Consider the following 14,116-nt stretch of genomic DNA (forward strand, 5'->3'; position numbering starts at 1 on the left):
GTCTTAGGATCAGTGTTTAGTTTGGAGAAATTTGTGTTCCTGTGGATTGGTTGGTGTCTTCAAGCTTTGTTGTTTCTCACAACTGCTACGGTTTTTAAGTCCTTTTTATTCTCATTTCTTCGACTTTTTTCTTCTTCTTTCTTGCTCTTTTAAAATTTGTATTTAAAAAACCCCATTATCTTAGGCTGTTGAGTTATAAATATTTCTCTCTTTCTCCCTCTCAATCTCCCACATATCGGATTAGGCTGAGGATTACATGTTCTTCAGATGAGGTGGGTTAGGGGTAATTGGGGTTGTTTTAATTTTTGAGTTTTTTTATAAGAAAATGTTGTTTTAAATTAATAAATAAATTATATAATAAATATTAAATTATGGCCAAAACTAACAGTACGGTGAGTTAATAAAAGACTGAATTGAGAAGATTTGAAACTTAAAAGACCGAATTGACAAAATACAAACTTAGATGATTGAAATGAAAATTGATGAATATATGACATTTTTTATTTTTTCAAAAACAATTTTTTTTTATTAGGAACACTTTTAACAAATGAATTTTTAAAGTTAAAATTTTGTAAAGATGAATAAACAGGCTTTTAGAGGGTGAGTTTTGCATTTTGGCCTTTTTTTTAGCTTTAAGGTAAAATTCTACTCTATTATAATCTAAGTGTGTATGTGTGAAGCTTCGTCATAAAGACTTAAATTCCGACTCTTACCTCTCACACATCATATCTCACACCTCACCAATATTTATATTTATAGAATATCCATCATACCAAGAGTGCACAATATTACGTTGCTATTAAGTTTTAAAGCACTCAAATTCAAACTTCCCATTGTTTTGCTTTAATTTAAATTTAAAATTAATTTTATTACTTTATTTTCTATAATAAAAAAAAATCCCCTTGTACAGTAACAGACACCCTCCCCGTAAAATAAGAGAAACCACCCCAACCCGAGTGAGAGGGAGGAGGAGTTTGCTACGAGTAGATAGGACACGATCCAAGCCGATTCCCACGTGGCCAATGCCCATTGGTCGCCAAAACCAACTGGACTGAAACCCACTAAATTGTGTATACACTCTAGCCTTCCCCCAAAACCCCTCTTCTCAATCACTGTGAAAACCACACACACACACACACATACAAAATACAAACCCTATCAGTATCACCACCGAGTTGGCGAGTTCACTCCGATTCTCCTCTCACTCACTCACTCGGTAAGTTTTTCTCTTTCACTCCTTTGTTTTCCTCACAACATTTCATTTTCCCTAAATGCTTTCCTTCTTCTTTGGAATTTTCTGTCCAAACTAACGGAGCCTTAGCCCTTAGGGTTTTAAATTCGTAATTTATGTCCGACATTGGGGATGAGAGAATGAATGTAGGGTCATATTCAAAACTGAGTTTTGAGATTATTTGTTTTATAATTTCATTTTACAGTGATTTTAGAAATTTACTGATGAATTAGTTAGGTCTTAGTTCAACTTTATGGCTTAGGTGATTTAAGTCCAACATTATGATTTTTTGTTTTCGAAAGTGAAATGATTGATAACTTTAGCTAACAACCAATGTGCTATGGAAATATACTTTTGGGGTTGTTTTTTGTATTGTGAGTTGGAAACTTATAATGGTTGCACCCAGTGCACGAAGCTTCGACTTTTGGGTTGGAAACTTATGTTATGTATAATGTCTAGATGCTTGTTTTGATGGGTAATGGCTGAATTTTTGTGACTTTATGTTGAACTTATTTTCAGTAGGTAGTACATTGTGGATCAAGTATGGGGCGCGATGTATCCAATCGTTCAGAATCTCCGGTTAGGGGGCGGAGGTCTCCTCATAGGAGGAGTCCATCTCGAAGAGAAAGATCACCCATCCGACATAGGAGTTCCCACAGAAATGGTTCGGAGGCAAGAGAGAAACATTCTGGTCGTGCCAAGTCTCCTAAGCAGGCACCTTTGAGCTCTCCTGTTGCTCGGTCACCTTCTCCCCGGACAAAACGGCTGAGGAGAGCTCAGGCTGAAAGGGAAGTTGATAGAGAAACTGAGAGAGCTCGCTCGCCTTCTCCCCAAACAAAGCGGTCGAGGAGAGCTCAAGATGAAAGGGAGGTTGAGAGAGAAACCGAGAGAGAGCATGAAAAGAATCATGGCAGGGGGAGTGATAGGGGGAGACAAAGGGATACTGGGGATGAGAGAAAAGAGAGAAGGCCAGCTAAGCATGATAATGAGGTTGAGAGAGAAACTGAGAGAGAGCATGAAAAAAATCATGGAAAGGGGATTGATAGGGGAGCACATAGGGAAAGGGGTTCTGAGAGAGAAAGTGGGGTTGAGAGAAAAGAGAGGAGGTCGAGGAGGGATGATAATGAGGTTGAGAGAGAGCGTGAAAGTAATCATAGCAGGGGGAGGAGGGATGATAATGAGGTTGAGAGAGAGTGTGAAAGTCATCATAGCAAGGGGAGCGATAGGGGGACACTTAGGGAAAGGGGTTCTGATAGGGAAACTAGGGGCGATAGAAAAGAGAGGTCAGGTAGAGATGATAGCAAGTCTTCAAAATCAAGACACGAGCGGTCTACTTCTCCATTTGATCGTCATCACAAGAGCAGGCACAGATCTCAATCACCTCAACCAGCTGCTGATTCCAGAGATCGTGACGAGGTGTCTGGTGATATCCACCCCTTCAAATGTCTTTCCTCATTTAGTTGTTTTCTTATGATATTTTTCACTTCAGGAAAACCAATGCAAGAAAATTGTTTTGCTTTTCATTGTAAGATGGAAAAAGTTATTTTGCAGATGACCCTTGATTCCTGAACATTCGTTTTCATGGGTCATCACAAAACTCATTATCTTACTATTTATATGTTGATTTTTTTAGGGGTACTACCTGTATAATTTAGATCTGAATCGAATTCATGCTCTTGTGACCTTCAATTCATAGTAAGGAGCAATTATTGTGTAACTAGTAGACTATATAGGACCTTCTAGTCAGTTGGATGATGTCACTTGATTTTATGAATGGATAGTTTTTGTTCCCCAATCTAACTATCCACAAGAAGGTAGGCAATTGGGAGAGATTGTAAAGAAAATAGGATTAAAGTAGAAGCATGCCTGTTATACTGGAAGGTTTAATGGTGCCTTTAATATTTTGTTGTTGTGAAACTAGGAAATAATATTTTATCATAAATTTAATTCATATTAGAACAAGTTTAATGAGTTCAAATTGGAAACATTAAATTAGAGTTTCCAGATTAATTTCAGCTTGACCTCTGAGCTCTAAATTTATTTATTCTTTTAATTTTGGCATGCATTTCTCTGATGCTCATAGTCATAGCTCAAAATTAAATTTAACAATCAAAGTATTTTGGAAATTATGATTCTTGATTTCTGAGCGTATGATTGGAGATTAGTGATGCATATTTGTGGATAGTGTTTTTCATTGCATTTTTTATAAAGTGACTGACTGTGATATCATTGGTCAACCTTTTCAGGTGACAGACTTAAGAGGATCTGAAGAGCGGTAAGCTGCTGATGAACTGCAAACTCTTCACTTAGCTTCAATAAGGAACTTGGTATCTCTAGTTTAGAGTTTACTTTTATGGAAACATTAATGATATAAGGTGAGGAATTTAAAAAAATAAAAATAAAAATAAAAATAGAAAACAAAGAAGTCACTTATGATGTCCAAATTAAGCTTGTAACTTGGTATTTTAGCCATATTATATACTTTAGGTGTATATTGATTGGTGCAATCCATTGGAATCATTATGTTGTTACCAAGGTGTAGGGCCAGTTTTTTCATAAAAGACAAAGTTTAGCCACAAAATTGGTTGTAGCCTTAGGCAACAACCTTATTCAATATCTTTTTATTGGAAGTGAATTTTAACAAATCCACCATTGGATGACATATTCTTCTTATATTTTCCATGCTTGCAAAATTTCTAGAAAATTGAAGATCAATAGCTATGTCATCAATAAGCTGTTTAAATTACAAATTTTTGTAATTTAAAGTTATGCATAAAATATAAGCTTATAGATTATATAGTAAATAATGTCCGATTAACACAAAATTTGATACGTGTATTAAGAGCATAAAGAACATGCAATTTAACGGTTAAATTTTCAATGTACTAATATTTATTTTATTGAGTAAGATTGTAGCTTAATGCGACAACCAATTTTGTAACTAAACTTTATTCTTTCAGAAATGCTTCTGCTTTCAAAAAGCAGAAGCTAATCTGCAACCTGTTGGGTATTTAGTTACTTTCATGGTGGGTTTAGGAAGATTTTAAAGAAGTAGCTCAATGGTAGCTCTTTAACACTGCTGAGATTCTCTCATTCCTAAAGCTCGAAAAGCTGCAGCCTGATCAACCTGCCCTATTTTATTGACTAATCTTTCATCAGTTTATGATGTGATGGAAGTGGTGAATTTTGCATTGGAGTAATGCCATCTTTTCCTTGTATTTGTGACGTATTGATTCTTTTTAAATTGATGGAGAAAGAAAAGGAATTTATGCATAGTGTTCCCTGTTATGTGAAATTTTCAGTTCCATCATCATAGTTATGTCTTATACCCTTGGTTCTGGATTTCAGCTCTCTCTTTCCCCTGCCAACAAGGGACAAGTGTCATGTATAGTTGATAAACAATGAAATTAATATAAAAATCACAGCAGCTGCAAAGAACAGAAAGAATAAATTTTGAGGGATTTGGCTTCAAAAGAAAAGAAATTTCTGAAGCAAATCTTGAGAATCACTTAACTGATGTCCTTAAAAATAAAAATGTAAAGTAAAAGATGTAATTTGGCGCTCTGTAGTTCAAGGATCTGAGTTTGCTCCAATTGCACCAAAAATGCCTTTTGAATTTGCACCTTTTAGCTTAAGTAAATTAAATCTGAGTTAATAGACTTAACTTTGTCTTTGTTTACTTTTCTTTTTCTTTTTTATTCTTTGATCTTTCTCAAGATTAAGAGTGCACTACTATTTTGAAATCAGTCTTTGATGCTGAGAGTGCAAGGACATATTTATTTATTTATTCTTATATAATTTTGGTGTCAATTGTATTTTTATTGATCAATTATATTTTAGTTATTAGTAGCTAATTAGGTTATTTGTATTGTATTAAATTCTTAGAGTCCTCTTTCTTGCTTAGTGCTGACTGCTGACACCAAGCAGGCTTTGGTGTTGACGGTTGCCTATCTTTTATTCATTGTCTTGGTTTTGGTTTTGGTCTTGTCCTGCGTCGGCCTTGACATAGCTTTTGACTGGTGGTTGCTTGCTGCTTGTGCAGGAATAATGAGAATGATTCAGTAGCTAAGATGAAGGCTGCCCAGGAGGCCTTGGAAGCAAAGGAAAAGGTATCATTTTAGCTTGGTTATTGCTTTGTGTCATAATGCCAAGATTATGGTTTGTTTCTTGGTTATCTGTGCTAACTTACCCCTGTTGACCTGAATACAAGTTGTGGCAAAAACAGGTCTTTGTTATCCTTAAATTCTGAGCAGTCTTATCATGGTGCAAAGTTTGTTGTTTTAAATGGGTAAAGGCCAATGGCCTATAGGCCAACCAGCATGTCATTGTCCACCCCATTGGGTGGGCACGTCTGGGGGTTGAATCCTCCCAACCTCTTTACCTAGCCAAAAAAAAGGGTAAAGGATATCGGTTGTAATCCTATTTACTCACTGCTTCGTTTATTGCAGCAAAAACCTTCATTCGAGTTATCAGGAAAGCTTGCTGCAGAAACCAATAGAGTCAAAGGTGATTTTTTATTTAGTAGAATTTGATACACTATTCACATTGTGCTGTTTGCTTGGTAGCAAAGGACTATCTGATTCAATTGTTCAATTGGATGTAAAAATGGTTTTTACCTTAAATTTTTTGTCCTTTTCTAAGCGGGTGTTACTTTGTCAGGTGTGACACTTTTGTTCAATGAACCCCCAGAGGCTCGAAAACCTGATGTAAGATGGCGGCTTTATGTTTTCAAGGGTGGTGAAGTGCTAAATGGTAAGTCTTATAGAGCTTATATTTGCAAGTTTCCAATTGCTCTCTCCTTGTTCTTGCTTCCCTTCTTGCGCCATACTCTGAGATACTTATTTTGTTCCGAACATAAATGTGTCATTTTCTTGGTTGGGCAGGTTTTCAGTTTTATTCACAAAATCGAGTAATTATTAGGTACTCCTAGAGCATAAAGAATAGTGCTTCCTTCTCTCACATTTATGATGGGTTCACTTATTAAATTCATAATGGGGTCCATTATAAATATGAAAGGAGGGAGTACCATTTTTTCATTGATACAGCGTGGGCGTGTAGAAGCAGAATCTGTAACACACAATTACTACAACTCTTTCACGAAATCTAAGTTCTACAAGAACACTAGGCTAGTAGGCAAAATAATAGAGAAAACATTTCTAACAAACTTTTATTAATCAACACATAACAATAATCAACCCCTCTATAAAGAGTATTTATAGGAATAGAATTTCTCCTACTCTTTTGAGGAAAAGAAATAATAAACCTACTTCTACTTGAGAAAGGAAATACTATTTAATTAGGAAAAGAAAAACAATTAAAATTCTAATTCAACTAGGAAAAAGAAAACAACATAAACTATTAAAATATTTTATTCTTCCTTATCCAATCTGCATCATTCTCTTGGGGTTGGGGAAAACTCGTCCTCAAGTTTTGTGGAAATCTTCCACGATCAATTGGAACCCCAAATAATCCTCTCCATCCTATTCTTTTGTGCAAGACAAGACGAATCAATATGTTACTTACCAATCTTTTCTCATTCATAATAAACCTTGATGTACAAGTTTTTATTCTTGACCTCTTTTGCCGCGGTGGGATATATGAAGCAAGTACTAAAAAAGAATCTATGCACACATCCATAAACTTCATATTGCCTCCTCTGCAAAAATTACTTAAAATCACTTGTTCGCGCCTCTTGTTAACCTCTATTAATTCTTGTTCAATAAAATCCTCCTAGAAGGGATCAATAAAGTTTTCCAAATTAATATTAAATATATAATCAGGAAAAATTTTGTTGAGGAGCTCATCAACCCCGGTGAAATCGTAGTGTTTAATGTGATCAAATTCAAACTTTAGTAGATTGAAACTTTGTTCATCAATAGAGAACTCATCTATTGTTGAACAAACCAATTGTACCAACTTATGATTGTAATCAATAAAATCAATGACCTCTTGTTTTTTTAATGTTGAAAATCTCATCAACTGTGTGAGTTATGGGCTCACCTCGTATGTTTATGACTTTATTTTCATCAAGCTCAATCTTGTCTCCTTAACTATAATGTTCAAGATAGTCATCATAAATTGGTGGAGAATCCCAATTTACTGCACAAACTCTTTCAATGTATTCATCTTCCTTTTTGATTTTGTAGTCCTCCTCCTCAACATCAAAATACTCCTCCTCCTCCTCCTCCTCCTCCTCCATATAACATGGATTTGGATGGCAATTTTGAGGTCAGTTTTCAACCGCTAAGGCGGCGAGCTGCTTTGAAAGCGCATCAAACCACTTATCTGCTCGTTGAAAGAACGCTTCTAATTGTGCATCGTGTGCAACCTCATCGCATTCATACATGTCATCTATGGCAACAAGTCTTCCCCCACGTGCTTCTCTTTGTGCCATGGTCGGAACCTAGCCTTGCTCTAATATCAACTGATGCAGCGTAGGCGTGTAGAAGCAGAATTTGTAACACACAATTACTACAACTCTTCCACGAAACCTAAGTTCCACAAGAACACTAAGCTAGTAGGCAAAATAATAGAGAAAATCTCTCTAACAAGCTTTTATTAATCAACATATAACCATAATCAACTCCTCTATGAAGAGTATTTATAGGAATAGAATTTCTCCTATTCTTTTTAGGAAAAGAAATAATAAATCTACTTCTACATGAGAAAGGAAAAACAATTTAATTAGGAAAAACAACATAAACTATTAAAATATTTTATTCTTCCTTAACCAATCTGCATCATCCGTGCTTCAGGAGTATCTAAAAATTTTCTCTTAAAGTTATCAAGGTTTGAAGATTCTCTCAAAATATTTTAAAATGTCCTTTTTGCCCCCACTCGGGGTGCTTCAGCGGTAAGAGAGAGTTCCTGGACTAATTGTAAACCCAGAAGTCTCTAATTCAACTCCTAGCTAAGGCATTTTGCAATTTACCCGATTTCTGCTCAGTGGGGGTGTGTAGGCATCTGGGGTTTGCTCCTCAAGGGTGGTCCCACTGACCCATACCTTGAGGGGGTTCCTTGTAATAAAAAAAATTAAAAATGTCCTTCCTGTGGATGAGACATAATTAGCAATCACTATATTTTTTTATAATTATATTCTCATAATTAAGGGAACATCTTTATTGAAAATTACCTTTTTTTTATTATTTTTTATAAATGGAAAGCACATGTATGTATCTTATACTACTAACATCTGTGAAATGGGGGTAAACTTCATTATTTATAATTGTTACTAAAAAAAAAAAAAAAGCTTTTCCCCAAGAAGATAGTTTTGACTGGTCAATTTTAGTTTCTCCTAGCCTTAAGGATTAATCCTTTATTCCGTTTTCTTTTCAATGACAACTTTGTGTTTGATGATGTTCCATGTGATACAAGCACATTTTTTCATTAAGATATTTTCTTGTTTTGCATGTAATAAGTCCTTTCATTCTTCTTGCATTATTAATTTATGTTTGTGATAAATATTCTTAATGATCAAAAAAAGTTTTTATAGTTCCTTGTAATATTTATGCGCTCTAAGAAGTACATATCTTCAACAGAGCCCCTTTATATACATCGTCAAAGTTGTTATCTTTTTGGGAGGGAACGAAGGGTGGCAGACATTCCAACAGACCACCCATCCTGCAGCAAGCAACATGCTGTTATTCAATTCAGGTATATTCATATTTAGCAGTTTCATATTTTTAATCGGCATTTTTGAACACTGTTTTAACTTTTGCCGCCTAAATTGTCAGACAAGTGGAAAGGGAGCAACCTGATGGTACAGTATCAAAGCAAGTAAGGTAAGACTAAAACTGAAAACTGATTTTTGATTTCTCTAACTCATTGGATAGAGATTTGTTTTGGTAATCAGAATATCTTCAATCTAATATCTAAGGGCCTTTTTTTTCTTTTTTTTTTTACCATGGCAGGCCTTACTTAATGGACCTTGGAAGCACTAATAAAACTTATATTAATGTAAGTTGCTCGTATTGGTATCTTGTTTCCATTTCTTTATATATATATATTGTTTCTTGTTTTTTTGGGTGTAAATAGTGTTGACTAATTGAAATTAGCTCATCTTTTATAGCAATTTTGTGTAACATGTTTTCTTGTGTTTGCAGGATAATGCCGTTGAACCTCAACGCTATTATGAACTTATAGAAAAAGACACTGTTAGATTTGGTAATAGTAGGTAGGCCACTAATTAACATTTAATATATGCTTTTGATCGCATTTAGTATTATTTTATTCAATTTGATGATGAAATTTTCAATTGAATGTGAATGTATGTTTTAATGTGTTAGTAATAGTTTGTGACTTGATTTTTTTTCAACATGATTTGATTTTTTCATAAAAGCACATTATAACTTTTTTGCCCCCCTTTTCTAAGATGGTCCAAATAAAGAGTTCATCCATTTTCGTGTAAGATTTGTAATCTCTACAACTTTTATTTTTTTCTAATTGAAGGAAACCATTGGTTTGCTCCCCCCCCCCTACCTCCCCCTTTCTTCTGTATTTAGTACTAGGAACATAGTCTGCTGAATAGATTAAGGTGGAAAAGGCAACTCCTGTGTCTAGATGTGGTGATGTTCTTTGAAATATTTAGGTAATTCTTGGTCTAAATATGGGTTGTTGTGACTAGTGACTCTTATACTGTCGGCTATTTTGAGTCTCTTCAACAATATCAAGTCATCTATTCATATTTGTACCCAGGGAAGTGTGAAATTTCAGCTGTAGGTTTGTGGTTTTACTATGGACTATCCAAAAACTGTAAGCTAACAAATCTTGTTTTGGTTTGCATTTGGATTTTTATGAAAGAAGCTGGGTGGGTATTGATGGAAAATACAAACATTAAAAAAGAGAGGAGGGATATTGAAATTGAGATGTCTGTGATCACAGCTAATTAATTGAGTGGAATCTAAAAGCATGTAAAGTTCAAGTGATGAATTATGATGCTCCCTTTAAATGTAGTGCAGCCCATCTTTCTCACGTTCGCACAACAAAGTTGGGGTTTGTTCTTGAAAGTAAAGAAAAGGGAAGTAAAACTTCGTTAATCGCTTGTAAATCCTAGATATATAATATTGTGCAGCATGAGAGTACCTGAGTTGAGTGTTATTTTATCATTGGAGTTTATCCATGCAGAAAAAAATTATTTGCAATGGTTCTAAGAAATAGTACTGTTTGTTTGCAAACGGTTGTTTTCTTATGGGATTGATGAGTTTCATTTTTCATATAGTAGTTATATTAGGGAGTTTTGGACTTGTAAAGGAACTCCTGATTTCCTCCGCCTTAAATTTTAGGGGTTTGATTATCTTAGAATATGAATTTGGTCATATTGATATGTAAAACCAGAGGAATAAGGATATTTGGAAAATGTTGAATACATTTCGTTTTTGTTCCCTAAGCAAAGTTGAATCTTTCTTGGCCATAGGATACCATAAAGATTTATGGTGTTAATTATAAGCAATAATTTGTTTCCAAGAAAAAAGGTTCCTATCACCTTTATAAGAGATAAAGATAGCAATTCTTGTGGCTTCTCAGCCAAAGGAATTCTATCCATGATGACCCCAAAAGCATTTTTTTCTTATAAACAGTGAGCACTTGTTTCCAGAAACCTTTGTAGGCTCAATCTACCCCTCCCTTCTCTTCCTCCTCTTCCAGAACTGGTTTTTCCTGTGACCTTATTTGTGTGTGCGGTTATGAGTTATGACAGTTATAATCGTTTTCTTGTTCAGAAAATTAATTTTTTTTTTATAGAAAGAAGTAACTAGAATGAGCAGCTTCAGAATATGTAAAGACTGGATAAAAGAGTGTTGAGCTCTTTACATTGGATTCCGATGTGTGAATAAGTTTGAGCAATTCTGCCTGATAGGCCTGCTTGTGAGTAATCTTACTGCGTACTAAACTCATTTAAAGAAAATTCTTCCGTAAACATGGGAGCTTATTAGTCATGTGTGGTTAGGAAAATTGATTTATTCATTGGTTGTCAAGTGGGTATGTATTGAACTGAAGAATTTTTTTAGAATCACTACACTTAAGAATTTCTTGTGTTCTGCTGCTGTTATGATTTCTTGACCTTACTGTATTAATCTGAACAGTTCATGTTGCATCAGTTTAATTTGTTTATATATATTGGTTTTTGTAGCCGAGAGTATGTGCTACTGCACGAGGAATCGGCCGAGTGATGGGCAAATTTTGGCTACTCGAATGTGCCTCCTTTCAACATGAGGAATATATTGATTCGTTGATGTGTGGGAACTATTTGAAGTGTATTTGTGCTGCGTTTTCTATGGGTGCAATTCAGTTTGATTGTCTTTTTGCCAATGGTGCTGGAAGGAACGGTTTAAATGGCTTAAGACATGTATCTTCATATACAAATTATGGAAGACAGTATTTTTTGTGGCAGTCTCACTTGAGTCAATCTCTCTTCATTTTACATTTCTTTGTGTCAGATCTTATTACTCTGTTGATTAGGACTTACGCTGCTGGGCATATAGCTTGCCTGATCACTTGCTCCAGCTCCAGGTTTTTTGGAAGTAGGGATGACAAATTGACAACAGAGCGAGGTTGGATCAGAGTTTTCCTCAGATTTCCTAATCCAATGTGCTATGCTGATGTTGAGTTTCACTTTCAGCCTTAACCCCCTGATTTTCCCCTTAATTATTGATAAGTTGCACATGCACTTGCTGAATTTTGAAATTATGATTAGGACCTCATTCTTCTCATTCTTTTAGGGAGAAAGTAAGTGTCACTTGGGAGAAGTGCCAGTTGAGTCCCAATCAATGTTCAGTGGTTCACTACAAAAGAAAAGCCATTTGATGAATTTGATACTGCAGACTAGTAAGGACCTCCTGTCAAAGATTGATTTGACAAATTTGAGGCTATTAGCAATCACAATAGAGGATCTCCTAGGTACTTGCTGAGTAGATTTAAAATGGAAAACATGTATGGACTATGCACAACTTTTTAAATTTTAGCGTTCATGTGATTAGTGGTTATTTTACCCTATTATAACAAAATATTGAATCTCAATCCATTTATTATAATTACTTGTTTGATGAATATGGTAAACAAAAAGAATGTAATTGTTATTTATGTTTTAAAAAATTATTATAATTACTTGTCAAGGTTATGGTTGATGGTTCAGTAATTAAGCTCTTAATTTGTGGTATATCCCCGTTTACAATATATATGAAATGGCCAAGAGTCTTGTATTTACAAGAGAGAGTTCAAATTATTGGTAAAACCTTTTTTCTTTTTTGAGAATCAAATTATTGGTAAAACTATTTGTTTCAACCTAAGGGGTTTGTTCGTGGTAAGACAAAACGGTGGGTTTGGCAACTTGGCACAGGTGGTGAACAATACGTAGAATGTGGAATGTGGGTAGGTAGTAGGTACATGCAAAATGAATAACATCACTTGCATGTCTTGATTTTTACATTTGGTGTAAAGTCACTAGCATTTTGGATCAAACTGAGATCAGCTCAGATTTGAATCCAAAAAAGAACGTTTCATTCATTTACGGTTTCCCTAAAAAAAGTGAGCAAATAGCCCCAAAACTTAAATGAATAAAACAACTTACTATCAAAACCCGGAAAAAAGCGAAAATCACTTCTTCCTAGACCACCACCAGCACCGACACCCCAACTTTTAAAATTATTTATTTATTTATTTATGGGAACCAGCACTACATCAACTTAACCTTTAGCTGTTTTAAAAAAACAACTAGCGTGTACACAGATATTTATGGAGATGGAATGGTAATGTTGTTTTACTAATATTGTTTAAATATTGTGAAAATACGGGTGAATGAAAAGGAATTGTAAAAATGCGTATTGTGTTGTTTAAATAACAAAAATTGTTGTTTAAATACCTCTACCAAACACCTCATATTATTTTATTGTAACTAATACCTAAAAAAAAATTAAATAATTTGTACTTGTCAAAGTCATGAGTCATGACCCTATAATTAAGTTTTTGATGTGCAGTATATTTCCCTCCAAAAACCACTAAATTTGAAAATGGTACTAAATATGTGTATAAATAGCATATAAGAAAAATTATAAGATCACAACTAATTCTACACTTGTTTTCATAACTATCCAATGTGGCTGAACGTGAGTGCTGAAAAAAAGTTATAGGTCTTAGTCACATTGTGCCACATAAAATTGTTGTAAAAAATTGGTGTGTAATTAGTTATGGTCTTAGAATAACTCATAATGTAATCCATATGATGGAGTGTTTACAATTAGGGTTAGCCCTATCACTAGGCCAATTAGTCAGTCGCCTAATGCCTCCAAGTGGAACAAGACCCCCAAATTTTAACCAATTGAAATATTTTTATATCCTTAAAAGTATTTATTATGCCCAATAGATTAAAAACAAAAGAGTAATGTTATGAACACAACAAAATATCACAATAATTTCACAACATTTCTAAATTAAAGTGCCAACTCACACATTGGGTCCACCACAATCTCTAATTTAAATCTTTTGCTATGTTAATTTAGGGATTTTGAATAATTATTGTGACTTTTTTGTGTGTCCCTAGCATTACTTAAAAGAAATTGTTTAACAAAGGCACACATAAAAAAGGAAAAGGAAAAGGAAAAGGAAAAAAATTAGTAAAGTGTAAGTGGATCACCGTCCACTCATTTCTTTTTAATAAAAATTGATATTTGTAGATTTATATATATATATATATATATATATATATATATATATATATATATATATCTATATATACTATTTAACAAAAAAAATTAATTAAGTTTTCTGAAAAATTAATCACATATCAAAAGGGTTTTCTAGATAATTTGTTACTAGCAATGAAAACGATATATAATAATAAAAAATTAGGTGAAAGTCTCAGCATTTTTAAAAGAAAAAAGTATTAAAAAAAAA

General features: G+C 34.1%; 1 protein-coding gene across 6 annotated transcripts; it reads left to right on the forward strand.

Moving 5' to 3' along the window:
* The first annotated feature begins 1,092 nt into the window (after nucleotides 1-1,092).
* On the forward strand, nucleotides 1,093-12,258 carry LOC142640653 (uncharacterized). 6 transcript variants are annotated; one of them, XR_012845218.1, is made up of 11 exons: nucleotides 1,093-1,216; nucleotides 1,751-2,647; nucleotides 3,478-3,506; nucleotides 5,274-5,340; nucleotides 5,680-5,737; nucleotides 5,891-5,983; nucleotides 8,770-8,884; nucleotides 8,965-9,007; nucleotides 9,142-9,187; nucleotides 9,334-9,404; nucleotides 11,358-11,646. XR_012845218.1 is itself a non-coding variant. In XM_075814838.1 (11 exons), the coding sequence occupies exons 2-11, from the start codon at nucleotides 1,775-1,777 to the stop codon at nucleotides 11,395-11,397; spliced, it is 1,440 nt and encodes a 479-aa protein (XP_075670953.1). In that variant the 5' UTR covers nucleotides 1,093-1,216; nucleotides 1,751-1,774; the 3' UTR covers nucleotides 11,398-11,646. The 6 variants fall into 6 exon arrangements, 5 of the variants coding, with proteins under 5 accessions (XP_075670953.1, XP_075670950.1, XP_075670952.1 ...); XM_075814838.1 differs by having other exon boundaries at nucleotides 8,965-9,012; XM_075814839.1 differs by having other exon boundaries at nucleotides 1,097-1,216; nucleotides 1,754-2,647; nucleotides 8,965-9,012.
* Nucleotides 12,259-14,116: the final 1,858 nt, after the last annotated feature.

Source organism: Castanea sativa, chromosome 6 (genome assembly GCF_040712315.1).
Source record: "Castanea sativa cultivar Marrone di Chiusa Pesio chromosome 6, ASM4071231v1".
Classification (NCBI taxonomy): domain Eukaryota; kingdom Viridiplantae; phylum Streptophyta; class Magnoliopsida; order Fagales; family Fagaceae; genus Castanea; species Castanea sativa.

Coding starts and splice junctions, on each gene's coding strand:
- LOC142640653 (XM_075814835.1), top strand. CDS start 1,775: ATGGGGCGCGATGTATCCAATCGTTCAGAATCTCCGGTTAGGGGGCGG. Junction 3,507..5,273: donor TTAAGAGGATCTGAAGAGCG/GTAAGCTGCTGA, acceptor CTGCTTGTGCAG/GAATAATGAGAATGATTCAG. Junction 5,341..5,679: donor CCTTGGAAGCAAAGGAAAAG/GTATCATTTTAG, acceptor CGTTTATTGCAG/CAAAAACCTTCATTCGAGTT.